The sequence below is a fragment of the Hippoglossus hippoglossus genome, chromosome 11, assembly GCF_009819705.1.
Source record: "Hippoglossus hippoglossus isolate fHipHip1 chromosome 11, fHipHip1.pri, whole genome shotgun sequence".
Classification (NCBI taxonomy): domain Eukaryota; kingdom Metazoa; phylum Chordata; class Actinopteri; order Pleuronectiformes; family Pleuronectidae; genus Hippoglossus; species Hippoglossus hippoglossus.
Genome location: NC_047161.1, coordinates 16,351,629 through 16,367,835, shown reverse-complemented (window position 1 = coordinate 16,367,835; position 16,207 = coordinate 16,351,629). Strand labels below are relative to the sequence as shown.

General features: G+C 41.5%; 1 protein-coding gene across 2 annotated transcripts; it reads right to left on the bottom strand.

Annotated features, from left to right (window-relative positions):
• Positions 1 to 212: 212 nt before the first annotated feature.
• Positions 213 to 15,671, bottom strand: ldlrap1a (low density lipoprotein receptor adaptor protein 1a). Of its 2 annotated transcripts, XM_034600370.1 has the most exons (10): positions 15,462 to 15,671; positions 8,171 to 8,313; positions 7,680 to 7,792; positions 7,385 to 7,499; positions 5,220 to 5,292; positions 4,927 to 5,022; positions 3,807 to 3,934; positions 3,452 to 3,486; positions 3,099 to 3,130; positions 213 to 1,185 (listed from the first exon to the last, which is right to left on the bottom strand). In XM_034600370.1, the coding sequence occupies exons 1-10, from the start codon at positions 15,544 to 15,546 to the stop codon at positions 1,139 to 1,141; spliced, it is 867 nt and encodes a 288-aa protein (XP_034456261.1). In that variant the 5' UTR covers positions 15,547 to 15,671; the 3' UTR covers positions 213 to 1,138. The 2 variants fall into 2 exon arrangements, with proteins under 2 accessions (XP_034456261.1, XP_034456260.1); XM_034600369.1 differs by lacking the exon at positions 3,099 to 3,130.
• Between the last annotated feature and the right edge of the window lie 536 nt (positions 15,672 to 16,207).

The window sequence follows — 16,207 nt, the reverse complement described above, 5'->3', positions numbered from 1 at the left end:
TGACTTCTTTTCTTATTAAATCACGACCTTTTCTCGTAATACTCCTGTCATAGATTCTTAACCTTGTAAATGACTAAAAGCATAACGACTACTAAATGGCCGTTGTGATGGAAACTTCAAGACTGAACATTGAACCTCAGTCACACCAAGTTCCTTTTCTCGGCTCTACATCCTGTGACTGCATAAATTGTTCACAAATTGCATCAAATAAACCAAATCAACCCATTTTTTATTCATGAATATATTTTAATTCTATACAATGCTGATTGGTTATAATGTACATTTTAATGGTGAGCGCTGCTGGGCTTCATTCAAGAGGACACTGTTACAATGCAGAGGAAAAGTTGCACCTGTAAACAGCACAGTTCTGAACGAGCCACTGGTTGATTTCATATGAACAAAACAACTAGAGTGATTTTTCAGATTATAGAAATATAACAATCTTTAGGATACGTCCGATGCGGTGGAAGGATAAATCCACTGATACTGTACATAAACAACTGAAAGATGTAGCATAGCTGATTGTCCTGCTGTTATTAAGGCCTGTTGATAGTCTGTACATCAGTCTCAATTAAATCATTCTCTTGTCTTCATCCATATATTTGTGTATATATATATACAAAAAAAGAATTATAAAACTATAAATTATAACTAATCACATGTACAAAACAGATTATGAAGCCAAAACTACAGACAAATGTTAGGTAAACAAAAAGGACAGACGCTGACATAAGACGACGTTTGAGAGGAATGTTTGCAGTGTGGTGACAGGAGAGTGACTCTGAAAGAAGAGATTATTGCTTTGGTCGGCAGGGGGCAGCACAAACAAGTGAAGAATCGTCCACGTGAAGGAGGCAACAACAAGGTGAAGTGGCCAAACGTAATCCCACAGTTCTACACTTATTCCCTTATGGATTTACTGGATCCTCATCTTCCATACGCAGGGACACTGATGCCTGGTTAATTCATAGAAAGCCATAAAGACGCCCCCCTCCCCCCCTCGCCTCAGTCGTCGTCTCCCTCTGCTGTGTTTGTGGTGCTCAGAAGCCGAAGGTATTGTCCCCGAATGGGCTGAGACCGCGTGGAGTGTTTCCGTTGGTGCTGTCCCAGTCGGGTTCTGTGAGCCAGTCGTGTGGCGTCACCCCAATGTCCAGGACCTGGGGGTTAGTACGCGACACTGCCAGTCTGAGGAGACAGAGGAGATGATGAGGAGAAATAAGGAGCTCTAATCCTTTTTTTGAATCATTTCAGTCTTTGAATAAACTGGTTGTTATTATTCCATAATTCCCCTAATTGTTAATAAATCCCAAGGAAACCACAAAACAAACAAGGGTGATTATGTCAAATGTATAGCTTAACACTTTTAGATATACATGTATATCTAATTTCCCAGGACATCTGGGCTCTGTATCTAAATTTCTTCTCCCACACATGTCTGATTTTAATATAGTATATAAGAATTGTTAACATGTGTACAACAGTAAAATGTCTGTGTCTGGCAGTGGATGGGATTCTCTGAAGACAGTGTGCTGGGAGGACACAAGGGTCAAAGTTCACCATCCTGATGGCCTGTCAACAGAAGCTTATGTGTTGTATGTGGGAATGATTCAGTTTCCGCAATCATCATAATGAAAGAACATGTCATCCACTATCAGAGTGGCTCACTGTTGCGTTGTTGTTACCCCTTTTGTTAGTTCGTAGGTTGATTTGCTTGTGAACAGGATTACGCAAAAAACTACTAAATGGATTTCCACACAACTTGGTGTAAAGATGGGACATGGGCTAAGAAAGAAACCTGTAAGGAATCAGTTCATCTCTTCTCGCTTGTGATTTTGTGACCAAATGTAGTTTGGTGATCAGACGAAGTAGTGAGTGGTTTCTCCTGGTGAAATAGTGTGTAGTGTGTGAGCCCCTGTCCCCAGTTAGTCATATAGTCGCTATGACTGCATGACTCCCAACTCATGTAGTCTGAAGCTGGGATACACGGGAAAAGATCATCAGCCAGAATTCATGATCTTAGATGTCCAGCAAGATGGCGTATTTTGTAGTACAGTGCAGTAGGATTAGTTTTTTCCCCCAGTTACATACAACAGTCTTCTCTTTCTGCTGTTCTTTTTCAGCTGACTACAGACTTATGTCGCAGCTCAGACCTGTTTTTATATAACTGAAACCTCAAGTCAGTTGTAATCTGTGCTGTTCTGTTTGGCTGCAAACAGCCTTAGTTCTCTCAGAGATAATTCATGAAAGATTACTTCAAGACATGACGTTCATTACAACCACGGGACAAACAGTGCGACAGTCTCAGAGGTTCAGTTAAGACCCACTGCTCCAGTTTTATACCAATGACCACAAACACTGCACAACAAAGCTTTTTGTGTGCACTGAAGTCCCATTATTTCCATTGCTCTGGTACACACACACACACACACACACACACACACACACACACACACACACACACACACACACACACACACACACACACACACACACACACACACACACACACACACACACACACACACACACACACACACACACACACACACACACACACACACACCTTAGTGAGGTCACTCATTGACATTATACATTCCCTAGCCCCCCACCCTAACCTTAACCGTCCAAACTAAATACCTAACCCTTGCCCCAACCCTACTTCTAACCCTAAAACCAAGTCTTAACCCTCAAACAGCCCATTGAAAAAGTGAGGACCGGTCAAAATGTCCTCACTTCCCCAAATTGTCCTCACTGATCTGATCCATGCTTAAAACTGTCCTCTCAAAGATATAAGTACAGGGACACACACACACACAGTCTATAACAGAAAGGGTTATTAATTTGTGGTGATGATGAGACAGGTAGAGATGATGGCATTTTTTAACTAGGATGAAAATTCTGTACTTTGAATCAGTTTCCTTTTCTGAGCCCAGTCGACACTTTCTCCATGAGGGAGTGAATAAAGGACACATGAAGCCATTTCACACTTCTGACCTATAAACTGTGTCATTGGGTTGGGAGATGGTTGAATGGAATGGATTTAGGTTAGTGATTCAGATCACTACACTACACAGTGAGACAGCGGTACTCAACTTTACCTGGACATGAACCATAGCTATCCAGAGCACAGCTGGAGACACAAACACACAGTAGATTGAAGACAGTTTAAAGCTCAGTGGTCAACCAAACTATAATAAGTCAGTGATTGCATCATTTCTCTCGAGGTTATCCTTCATTTCCTCGAGGAAATCCCAAGGTTGGAGGACTTGTACTCTGCAGTACACACAAATCATCAGTAAGTGGCACTGTGGAGCCAAGCAGCAGCTACGAGATACTGGAGGATTTGACATGGCAGAATTTTGGGGACAGTGATCATAACAAAAAAGCAGATGGGGAATCAGTCAATCAATTTCACTTGATAACAAAACGATTAAAACAAAAATGATCTCACCTGGAGAAGGCTTCATCCAAACCATCCTCTTTTCCCTGAAATAAAGAGTACAAAATACACACCGCGTTAAAAAAAGAAGTATAGAAATTAAAATATAATAATTCATGTATGGTGGATTAACTAAATAACACAAGATTTTGGAAAAAGGACAAAATCTACATATTTTTTTCTTCTTATCACAAATTGCTATTATATAAAATATGAATGTGTGAGACACTAAAATGTAAGAATTTGTCAGCTACAGATATCTGGCTTGAGCCACTTCACTCACAATGTCATATGGCAAATGAATATAAAGATTTCAGTCTGAAGGAGACTTGAGACACTGAGGAAGAGCAGAAGAGGAGAATCGTACCCAGGCAGGGTTGTTATTGGTCTCCGGGGGCCTGTGGTTGTCCAACTGATCCTCTTCCATATTGCCATTGGTCTCAACCACAACATTCACACTGTCCTCGATGTTCAATAGGTTGTCTGTGGCAACATCTAGTTGTGAAGTGAGAGGAAGGATAATCAATTGTTGTTTTACCACAGAGTTAAATATCCTGAGTGGATTGCCTTGAAATTTGCTTTGTCTGCTCACATTCCCTTGAGAAATAAAATAAAACAATGATGCTGACGTCCTGACCTTTCCTCTAGTGTCAGCATGAGGTTGATATCTTTGTTTTTTATTGAAATATCTTTGCCGTGGTACAAAAACATTTATGTTACTTCAAGAATGAACATTTATAACAGACTCTTCATCAAGCGCCACCAACAGGTCAAAAAGTTGTCCAACACTTTGACCTATGACCTACAAAAGTCCCATCAACTGCAGCTGTGATCTGGGTTTCGTGCTAATTAGCATATGTTAGCATAATAATATAATCTAAGATGGCGAACATGCTAAACATCGTACATGCTAAATATCAACATGCTAGTTTCAGTGCGAGTATGTTAGCATGCATTCAAAGTAGACTGTAATTAAAGATGGACCACATGACTGCTCCCCAAAAGTGAAGCCAAATGATCCCGATCGCCCCCTGGTGGCTGGCTGCAGTATAAGTTATAAACCCCACCCCACCAACAGATTAGACATGGACCACATTAAAAAGTTTAAAAACACATCAAATAAATTTTCCTCAAAGATGGTTTCTGTCATTTTAGGTAGTTCTACACTGATGTATGTTCCAGTGTTCATGTTATAGATGAGTTTGGTTTGATTTTTTATTTGATGGTATAAAACAGGGTAAAACGTCACGATTGACAGCTGACGTGCGATTGGCTCTACACCACAATAACTGCTCCCCGGATGGCTTCATTAGTGCAAGATGGCAGCACCCGTTTCTGTGATATTTTGGCTTCATTGTTTTGCAGTTGAAGGAAGTGGAGACAAGTCGTCCATCTTTACTTACAGTCAATGATTCAAAGCCCTGTGCTGAGCCTGGGAACAGTTTCACAGAACCACAATCCTTACTGCAGACTCTTGTTTTTTTTACCTGTCCCCTTCAGACTCCCCAGGCTGTTAGAGCTCTCTGAATGAGAGCTGCTGCTGGTTTCTCCAGCTGAACCAGACGTCCCTCTTTTCCCTTTCTCTAGGGAGAGAGATGTACAGAGACATAACACAAGCAAGTTAAGATGGTGTGTGTGTGTGTGTGTGTGTGTGTGTGTGTGTGTGTGTGTGTGTGTGTGTGTGTGTGTGTGTGTGTGTGTGTGTGTGTGTGTGTGTGTGTGTGTGTGTGTGTGTGTGTGTGTTGTCAAGGACTTGACGAGTGGGGAGCGAGGTGTCTACCTTCTTTGGCCACTTGCCAGAGTTCAAAAGCTACTGTGAAGGCCTGGGCCACAGTCAGAGCCACAGCCTGAGCCTGGAGAGAAGGAGAGAAATACAGTTTGTAACAGACAGTGAGTGACGAGAGTTCCTCTGTGTTCACTGACCCCAGTGAAACTCTGTTAAACACAAGAATGATTATTGGGGACCTTGATCACAATGAGCCATTTATTTTGTGAACTGATCCTGTTGTTGTGGTAGTGATGCAAAGTGGCATTTCAACTAGAGGCTGATTGATACATCAGCTATCTATGATTATTGCAGATAAACCAGAGCCTGAGCTGTTTTGTCACTGTTTTTACCCAGAATGGAGGCAGGAGACAAATGGCTGTGTTTCATTAAGACATTTCCAGTATGTAAATCAACGACAGGTCTGGGATTTCCTCCCACATCAGTTTAGCCCCGGCAGTGGCTGTAAAATAGCAACAGTGTTGGCATCCTATAGCTATAGCTAGATGTACAATTAGTTAACTGGTAAATGTATAAACTGGACAATTTGATACATTAAAATTCACAATAGTGACAGACAAGCAAAGCTGCAAAGCTGATAATACAGTTGTCCCCAGAAGTTATGATTTATATTTCTCTCACCACCACAATCACTTCAGTGTTTGACATTACTAGTTGTGCCACTGATGTAACCTGCAAGAGGCTGAGTGAATTCTGATGAGATGATTTCACCTTAAGCCAGCTGAATTGAGATAAGGCTATTCATTCATTAAGAATAGACTGGAGGCTATGAGGAATATAATTTTAATAAGAAACCACAGAAAGCAAGTTCTTTCCAATAGTTAAATCAAAGAAGTGGGTGCTGCTATGGCCGAGGACAGAAAGAGGTCATCAGCAACATCTCCATAAGCCCGATGAGAATCAAGTATAAAGGAAGCAGGGTATTATCATGTTATCCTGGGAGAAAAGCGGGATAAGTGTGGTTGAAGGTAAGATGAGAGGAAAAGTGCCCTTCTGCTTTTCAACACACAGGAAGAAGATAGAGGGCACAAGGAGCTTCACTTCTAGGGTTTCCTCTTAGGAAGGAGGAAGGGGGAGGCTGAGCTACAGTGTCGGAAATGCAGAGGAGCACGGTTACAGGAATATCATGTGTACACCAAAAAGTGCATCCGGGCATTCGTCTTACTCCAACGAGCATTTGGAGGAAGAGGAATCACTTGGAACCTGTGACACTGGCCCGTCTGTTTAATGGACCGGGAGGTCACAGGCTCAGGTAGATTCAAATGATCAACCTGAAAATGCTGACAGGTTTGAATCTAAGGAATAAGTATCATGTTGTATTATGGAACTGAAAAAAAAGGCTATTAAAAGGTTGAAATAAAAATACAGTTTTGCACGATTGAAACAAAGTCTTGAAGCCTTGCATAATGTTTTGATGATAAAACTATTAAAATCTCTGCAAACATTTTTTTTTTATATCTTAGTTTTTTCCTCTTCAAAACTGCAGCTCTCTTTTTACACCATTTCTCCAACATGTTTTCAAATGCGTCTCTTTTCTCCCACTGCATTAGTTTGTTTTGCAGTTTTGAAACCTCGTAAAAGTGTGATCTGTAAACTGGTGAATGTCTGTTGGAAAACATATTTCGAAACTTTGCGGACGTACACCTTCAGTCCTGTTGCACTTATTTCAGAGTTGAGGTAACAACACTCACTTTTCAGAGACTTTTTCACATTTGCGAGCTTGTGAATCACGTGATTCCTGCAGAAACTCCAGAACTGATGGTCAGTGAAAACATTTTGAAACTCTGATAATGTGTTGGAAAAACACTTTAAAATAAGTGCTGCAGTTTTGAACAAAGAAAACGCAAAACAAAAAATAACGTTTGCAGAGATTTAAAAAAACAATGTCAGCCAGTCAAAACATTGACTTTAACGCATACAATTTTTTCTTTGATTTCAAGCCTTCAAACACTGACTTTTAGACTTTAAAGCATTTTTCCTAGTATCAATACTTATCCCATAGAAATCCACTCAAACCACAGAGAAACATACACTAGACTCTGACTGAGAAATTCATAATGAGGCGATGTTGAGTCAATTTAAAACTCACTGCGCTCTCGTTATTCATCCTGATCATGAATTAAACATGAGAGCACTGATACTCGAGTCTAACAACTCACCACTTTCCTCTTGGAGCAGAGGTAGGCGTGGCACTCCAGGGTCCCGTTGAGGGTGTTCTGAGCGATGTAAGCAAACACTTTGTCGTGCAGCTTGTCCACTGTGCAGTAGGATATTCTGCAGGTCACAAGTCACAGGTTAGACAAACAGCATTCAGAGTATTTAAGCAGGGTTCATGGGATAAGGGAACCACGCGCTGGAACACCTACACAGCATTAATCTACCTGACGGCTTTGTAAGTGGAACAACACACTGATATGCCACCAATCTACAAAAAACCTTCAGCGCTGCACATACCTGTAAATGGAGACGTTTTCCAGGAGTTTATTGGTCAGGCTGTCGTGCAGCACTATTCCCTGAGGGGAAACCTTCAGAGCAACCTTCTCGGACTTCTTCCCACTGGCTTTAGCCTGGTAAAGAGTAAAGCCAAGACCTTTGTTCAATCACACGTGAGACTACAGTGAATTCAGACGTTTTTAGCGCCCCTTCGCTGTTCCAATTTTTGTTGTGTTGCAGCAATTTGCGAATCATTTAGTTCCCATTTAATTAGAATGAGGCTGAAATAAGGCTACAACATTAATAATAAAAATACATCTACTTCTTGTAGCGATTGGTCAATTGGTCCTGTGAGTGGTCAGTTTGAGCTGCTTGTGGTTACTCCGACAGATTGCGGTAGATATTGTCGACAGTGAAGACAACATGATACAGGATGAAAATTCAGTCGTCTTCTCCTTTTCAATACACAACATCTAACTTCTTGACATTGTGATTGTTGCTCCAGCCATTACCGTGGCAACAATCCTCTTCACAGCAGCAGCTGAAAGGTCCTCTCCCTTAGGCTGGTCCACCAGCGTCATGCCAAGGTGACGAAGGTTAAAGGTCATGCCCTCTATGATGGTCTCCCGTGTGTCAGTCCAGTTCTCTGGAAGCTCTGCAGGGAGAGAGAGAAAAAATGAATGTATTTTACATGAAAAGTGGGTCAATAAACATTTTGTTGCTGCACCTATTCATCAAGTTCATTCATTCATTCATTGGCTATTTCACTTATCCTTAAAGGATCATAGAAGGGCTGGGGCCAATGTCAGCTGACACTGGGTGGTAGGCGGTGGGTGACAGGTCTATCACACAGCTGAGAAACAACTATCACATTCACACCGATGGGCAATTTAAAGCATTTAACCCGAGACATGAACGTTATTTGCCTTTCACATATGAAGAATGACGCAAAACACACAGGACAATGTCCGCAACATTCAGGCCAGGGCTGGCGCCTGGGTAGAGCATACAAGAGGCTGGAAATGACGTATTAATTCAGCTTTGGCCCTTGTTTTTGCTTTTGAATCTTGTTTGAAAGTTGACAGCTTTGTCTGCATCTTCTACATGTATGGCTCCTCTTTTTCATCCTTAGGTATATATTGTTTTAGTCTTCTCACTTTTCCATGTCGCGGGGTTGAAACATCATCAACACGCTCACTCGCTTGCGGTGAATCCTCCTGCCAATGTCCTGCTGTGTTCGCTCACTCGCATATTTTCCAGATATTTTACTTGGGAGCTGGCAGGAAAAGTTTCAGAACTTGGCCGCAGCAACTGACATTTCCGTTCTCACATACAGGCCCTAGAATATTTCAGGAAAATGTCTCAAGTTCAGTGCATGTCTGAAATCAACCCAACCTGCACATTTGGACTGTGGGAGGAAGCCAGAGGAAGAAACCCCACACAGACAACATGCAAACTTCAAACAGAGCGGCCAGGTTCAAACCTAGAACCTTGTTGGTATGATGCGAACCCCCTGCACCACTGTGCCGCTCATCAAGTTAAAAACATCAATTATTAGTTGGTTACAGCTTCACAGATGCTTTACCCTCCATTTCATATCCCAAAATTAACATTAGTCGTGAGAACATTCAAGGGGGTTCGAGAAAAACACCAATCAGAGGAAATGTAAACAGCCCACGTTGATTTTTTAAAGTCGAGCCATTTCATCTGCTCACTCCCTGAGGTGGAAAGGCAAAACAGGGTATCTAGGTCAGAGGTACGGTCGATGTAAAGTAAATATTTCAACTCCAAAACATATAGCGCTTGACAATAAAAAGGCAAAGAGATGGGTGCAAAGACACATGGACTCTGACATACTGTGATAAGAGGAAAGTGTGGTTCTCCTTTCTGAAAAGTAACATAACATTTACCCAAACTAGGCCACAGATGTCTCTCTGAAAGTGCATTACTGTCTCAACTTTTATGTTAACTTCTGCAAAAATTTTAAAGATAGCACGCCGATATGTTTTCTCAGAAGATCAGGAGGAGTGTCAAAAGAACAGCCGCTACCTCCATGAAGTCTCTTATCTTTTCTTTGAGAGGGGCTGTCTGGCCCTGACCCGGTGGGCTTTGTTTACAGAGATTTCCTCAGAGAGCAAAAAGGAGGGGAGAAGCCAAGGCAGGAAAAACATCTCAGATACCGAGAAACTCATCCTCGTAGCATTGAACTCCTCTGGGATGTGGTGCATACCACACACTCATGCAGACACATGTTGACGCACACATGCACGCACACCTTGTGGACACACTATAAAATGAAGGGGAGGGCTGTGCTTTGTCAAGTCAGACTGACATGGAGGGTTTCTAGAGGTTGACAGAGATCCTTGTTTGATTGAAGCAGATAAAAGACATTTATCTTAAAAGGCTGAAATTAACTATAATGACAAGACAAACTTCGTGCCAAAAACATTACAACATTTCCAAACCCGTGTTGTGAATAATTTTTGTGAAGCCACTAATTCATAATCATTAGGAGGAATTTAAATTCCAGCTTAACACATCTTTATGGTGTATGTCTTGCTATTGGGTCTAGAGCCTGTAATAAAGTTTTATATATACATACACCATGTTGTCCTGGACCCCGCTGTGAGAGCCTCGAGGGACAGATACATCAGAGTCTGCAGCCAAAGCTCTGAGAGGAAGAACTTAGGCACTGTGATTTCTGTGTAATTTCTGAATTGCATAAGCTTGGTTTTGTTTAGATTCAAAGTTTAATTTAGTTTTTGTCCAGATTCTAAATATTACAAGTTAATGAAAAAGGAATCACAGGAACATACTTTTCTCTGTGGCTGATAATTGTGTATTTTGTTGTTTCTTTATTTTTAATTTTTTTTTTAGCTTGAACCACCATCCATACCAAAATTCAAACACATTAAGGGGCCACCCATAAGACTTTTAGCAGGTTCCAGTGCAAGTTTTACAGACTGTTCAAGGAAAGACTGGACTATAGGTTTATTTTTTCCCCCTATCTTTATTCAAGAGTGGTCTTTTAGTTTGAGAGCAGGGTTTACACTTTCAGAGTTTGAATTGCTTACACTTAAAAGCCTGCACTCTCGCTCAAATATACCCTGCCTGCTTGTGCTCAGATTTGCTCTGCTTATGCTCAAACTGCTTGCACTCTGATATTTTGTTCCTCAACCAATAGAAAGTCAGGTATCGTCCCACCCTCACTGTGGGTACAAGTGTTGGGCTGAGTGATACTCCAGCACTCCAGCCCGAGGAGAAGAGCTGAAGCTGGAGCACAGGAAATCTGTCCAAGCAACAAAAAATGAGCAAGAGCACAGTTAGGGCACCAACAGAGCAAATCTAAGCACAAGCAGGGGATGTTTGAGTGCAGTGTTGAATGAAATCGTTACAAATCTGAACATGGAATCAATAATTTAAATAAAGATATGGGTAGAAACAACACTCTGGATTAACTGTGGTCACTAAAAGACCATTATCCTGGGGAATGATAGCACTTAATGTCAAACTGTCAGAATCAGTTTTGTCAGCAGTGGTAGGTAGAGGTACCAGGCACTGCTCTACCACAGAGTGCAGGGCTGTGGAATCAAAGGTCAGACACAGCGACGCATGAGAGGAGACAGTTGTGTGCACATGCGAACTGAGTCCAACTAAAACCAGGTGACTCTGCTGGAAATACAAGCCGACAATAAGTTTGTGTTGAGAGAAAAAAATTCTGGATGTAAAAGAAAATAATTAGCCTTTTTGTGATGGCAGGGTAAGTGGCCGTGTCTTTGATGAGAGTGGGAAAGTACGAAAAAAGAGGCGATTTACAAAGAGATAAGACAACGCTCTCGTCTTCTGCTTCTTCATCCTACACTGATGGATGAGTTCACACATGAAATCCTTTGTTGAACAGGGTGGCAACAAGTGTTCTGATCCAAAAAGGACCAAACTGACATCCAGGCTGATTTGTGTGTCTGCACCAAACACTGAATCACTGTGGAAACCACCAACTGCAGTTCTGCAACTTAGAACCACAACAGCACTCTGAGCCAAATAACCTTTTTTACAAAACCAACATATGCCACCGTTTAACATTTCTTTTAACTCCACTGATAAACGTCCACTAGGCTAAAATAAAACAACAACTCTGAATTTAAGGGATCCAAACTGGTCGGAGATGATGTCATGGTTTCTACTGAATGTTTTACTTCTTGAGTTGGTCTGGACGTCTCTGCAAGTGTTATGAAGTTGAACAAACACTTTAGAGACATTTAGCTCCAAGGTCCCTCATTTAGACAGAAAGATTAAAATTAACATCAAGACAATAGTTTGAATAAGACACTCATGTAAACAGCAGAATCTGATAACCTTAACCAAAATATGGTCATACTCGGAATAAGCAATAATCAAATTAAGACTGCTTGACATCTTAATCGGACTATGCAACTCATGTAAACATCAGAATCAAAGTCAGGGGCAGATCTAGAGGCAAGGCCAGGGGGGCACTGGCTCCAGCTAAAATCTGATTTGCCCCTCAACTGCCCCTGTCCTGTCAGTAGCTTTTAAAAATAAAGTTTACTCACTTACTAAGAAAAGTAACAATAAATGAGGCAAATTGATAAGTTTTTAAAAGATATTTTTAAGTAGACAATGTGCTTGAACAAGGAACAATCTATTACATGCCTTCACTTTTTTTTTTTCCTTAACGGAGGAGCCATAAACCACTTGGTAGGTTAAGGCACTGATATGTTAACATATCACAGTCCTTGCTCCCTGACCCCAGGAGGTTATGTGCAGGAGGAGCAGGGCTTATTTACAATAAGCCTCATCATATATCTTCTCATATCCGTCCTCACAGTGTAGGCCAGTCTACAGAGACCAGCCTTTCACTGAGTTTGACTCTTTGGCTCCTCTCACAACTTAACACAGATTCCTCTGATCTGGTGAGTTTGAATCTGGTCGATCACATTAAATACAACCTGCTGCATCTGCAACTGAGAAAAAGTACTGATTCCACTCACTTCTTGTCTCCAGGAGAACCTTTGACTCTTAAGTACATTTAAAGCAGGTTAAGATATTTTCGACTGGTTCTCGCAGCCTTCAAAAATACCACTTTGCCAGCAGAGTAAATAACAGATTGCTGTGAAAGTCTGACAACAATAGCAGAAAATTACAGTGGAAACAGAAAGGAAGGACAAAAAGCTGCTCACTGAAGGAGAAAAGACACCGGACAGCAAATCCTACACTTTGGTGAAATAACTTCTTCATAATAGGGAAGAAATATTCCCATTCCGGCACTGGTTCTGACGTCACTATGCGTCAATTTGAGTTGCACGCTTCTATTCGAGGAAGTCCCTGGAAAAAGTCTGTTTGCGGCAGACGAGCACCCTCTGGCTGGTCCTTGGCGAGGGCAGAAAAGAGAAGTGGTTACGGAGCGGGGAGGCCACTGCCATTAAAAAGAAAATGGGGTTAGTCCTCATGTGGTTGAAAAGGTCTGTCCTCGATGCAAACTGAAGAAACCTAGAGCCCCATTAATGGTAATATCTGTGTGAAATGCTACATGTCTCTCCTGGTCCTCTGGTCCTGACAGTACCTGTCGCCCCCCCGACTCGGTCCCGTCGGAGACCTTGAAGTCAGGCCTGGGCGATATGGGGAGGAATGTGTGCCCTGCAGCCCAGAGAAGACCTTGTAATCTATACTACAATACACCACTTCTACAACAAGTGGGTCACACTGGCTGCATTTACAAGGAGCTTTTAATTCCACTCATAATTAGAGCAAGAGTCCAATTAAAGTCAACATGCCTCATGGAAACACCTCAGTCCAAAAAAAATAAATAGCTAATTCGCAAAAAGAAATCCTGTTGCTTGGTTAAAGCAGGCTGGTTTAACTCTCTGGTACAAATCAAAAAAGGGGCGAAAAAGTTAGCATTTCAGACGGCTTGACCTCTGTATGATAAACACAGCAGCAGTTTATTCTGGTATGTGTTGCTCCTTATTAACAGTGATGGTGAAAAGCCCTCCACTCCAGTACTGTGCATGTTGGATCTGTCACTTTCTGACCGTTTACTGTGCAGCCCGTACAGTGGAGGCATCAGCTCATCGACTCTATTTACTGACCATTAACCGCACACTGTACTTGTGGATGGATCACGATCAGACTGGCCTATGTAACCACAGCCACTGATAGCTGTGCCGGCGTAACTACATTAAACCCTCATCCTCATGTGCTGCACCTAAGAGTCTCAGATTCCTGAGTCATTACACATTTTTCCTGGCGCGCTCCTAAAGTTACACGTGCTAATGTAGGATGTGTTTATGTGATCCAGCCTGTACCTTTATACTATGCAACTCCATTTAGGCCTTTCTGATGGAATTTAAAATAGACCAGCTACGGCCAACAGGGGCCGTGCACCGACTGACCCGAGGCAGCATTCCTGCCTCGTCCTCTTGGTTACAGGCGGAGGAGCTTTCAAGGCTTTCCACGCCACCCGGCCGGGATCAAGTCAGATTTAGCTTACAAAGTGGCCCTTGAGAGCTACAATGGTCGCCAGAGTGGCATTTAAAATGCGTTTCATGTTAGTGTCGCAGTGTGTGTGTGTGGGGAGGCAAGCTTCCTGCCCTGCTGGAGGGCCCTTGAGCAGAAGACAGGGTCACTAGGAGTTGTAGGTTTTGATCACGACCTCTGCACAAACTCTGGAGGTGTTATCCAAAATACTGCTAATGAGAGTTTAACAAGGCAATAAAATAAGTTTTGTCAAAAAACAGTAAGCGAGTATAGTGCTGTCCCTCTGGTGCTCTTCAGTTTGGGGATTGATCTATTTTAACCAAGTTGAAAGAATCTAAGGGCAAGTTGAAAAGTCTCATGATATTAAATCATTTCAACAGTAAAACAACCCTGATTGTTTCAGCCATTAAGGCTTTCATCAGGGCAATCAAAAAATGTATTGGATTGGCCAAATGATTAAAATCCATTCAAATAATCCTTTTATCATAATAAAAAAGTTTTTCCAAAGTAAAAATAAATTAATATATAAGTGTGTGTATGTATATATATATATATATATAAATAAAAGAGTGAGATCATTTCAAATATGCAAATCAAAATAGTTCAACTTAATCAGGTGACATGTTTGGTTGGTGGTTTTTATCATTATTATGTACTTCCATGATACTAAAGAAACAGGATGAGCAAGCAAACTAACAAGAAGTCCACATAATAATATTTGGTCTAAAATGGAACCCAACTAGAGAACGTTGATTTTATTCGACAACTCATTGTCTGTCAAGGTTCATGATTACACTTATTTCCAGAATATTAAAGACACAAGATGAGCTACACTGAAAACAAGCAAATTCACTTTTTTCCAACAGGAATAGATTTGATCCAAAATGGGAACAAGGGAAACAGTGGCTTCTTCTTGGGTCGTTTGACAAGGTTCATAACAACATTAACTTCCAGGATATAAAACAAACAGGATGTATTGAAAACTCATTCCCCAGGACAACAGGAATAAAAGAAGTGTAAAACTTCACCGAACAAGAGAAAACAACCGTCGCGTCTCCCCCCCATCTTTTCCTTTGCAGCGGATTTTGTCAAACACAAAAGTTCCAAATGTGTCAACTTCATTTTGTCGCTTTCAAACATCACGTTTTAAAAAAACGAAAAAAGCTTCCGACACGTTGATAAAGTTGTCAAACAAACAACTGCCCGTGACTCGGGGGTTTCAGGTGAAGTACAAGTCAACTTCGAAACGTTCAAAAAACGTTCAAAAGTCAAAACAAACAAATGTCTCCCGTGAAGCTCCGTTCTTACTTGTGTGTCTGCCGGAGCTCCACGACTGTTTGGCCAGGCTGGGGCTGCGGATGATGGCTCTCCCTGCCGACCTGAGGGCGTCCATGTCGGTGTGTGAGACAGCGGAGGCTCGCAGGATTTGTCCGCGGGGTGTCGGAGCAGCGGCGGCGGCGGCAGAAGTGTTGTTGACCGGACTGTTGATGCCGGAGAGGATGGACCTGTGGTGCCTTTACGTGCTGCCAGAAATACCAGAGATGCTGCGTTCGTGTCACATCGGACTTTTCAGTACAATTCTAAACACCCACACGAGGAAAGACCTGGAATTTTACTGTTGATCACAGTAACTGACCACAGATCACCAGTTCTCCCACTGCTACATGCTACAGGTCAAACCTCTTCTCAGAGCTCATGATGGACTGGAAATAATTGATGAGCAGTTAGGGTAACTCATTATTTAATTAGTACTTTTTAATTGTATTATATTTCTTTTCAATCAATTTATTTATTTATTTAGTTATTAACTTTTACCTTCTCTACACTCACAGAAGAACAGTTTATGATGAATTGAAAATATTTGATGACTGACCTCCTTGACCTCTAGAGCAATAAGGGTAACTTGTTTTATTTTTACTTTTATTGTTTTTCAATCAATGTATTCATTTAGTTCTTCTATCTATCATCTATCATCTATCATCTATCATCTATCTATCATCTATCATCTATCTTCTATCTATCATCTATCTACTATCTACTATCTATCATCTATC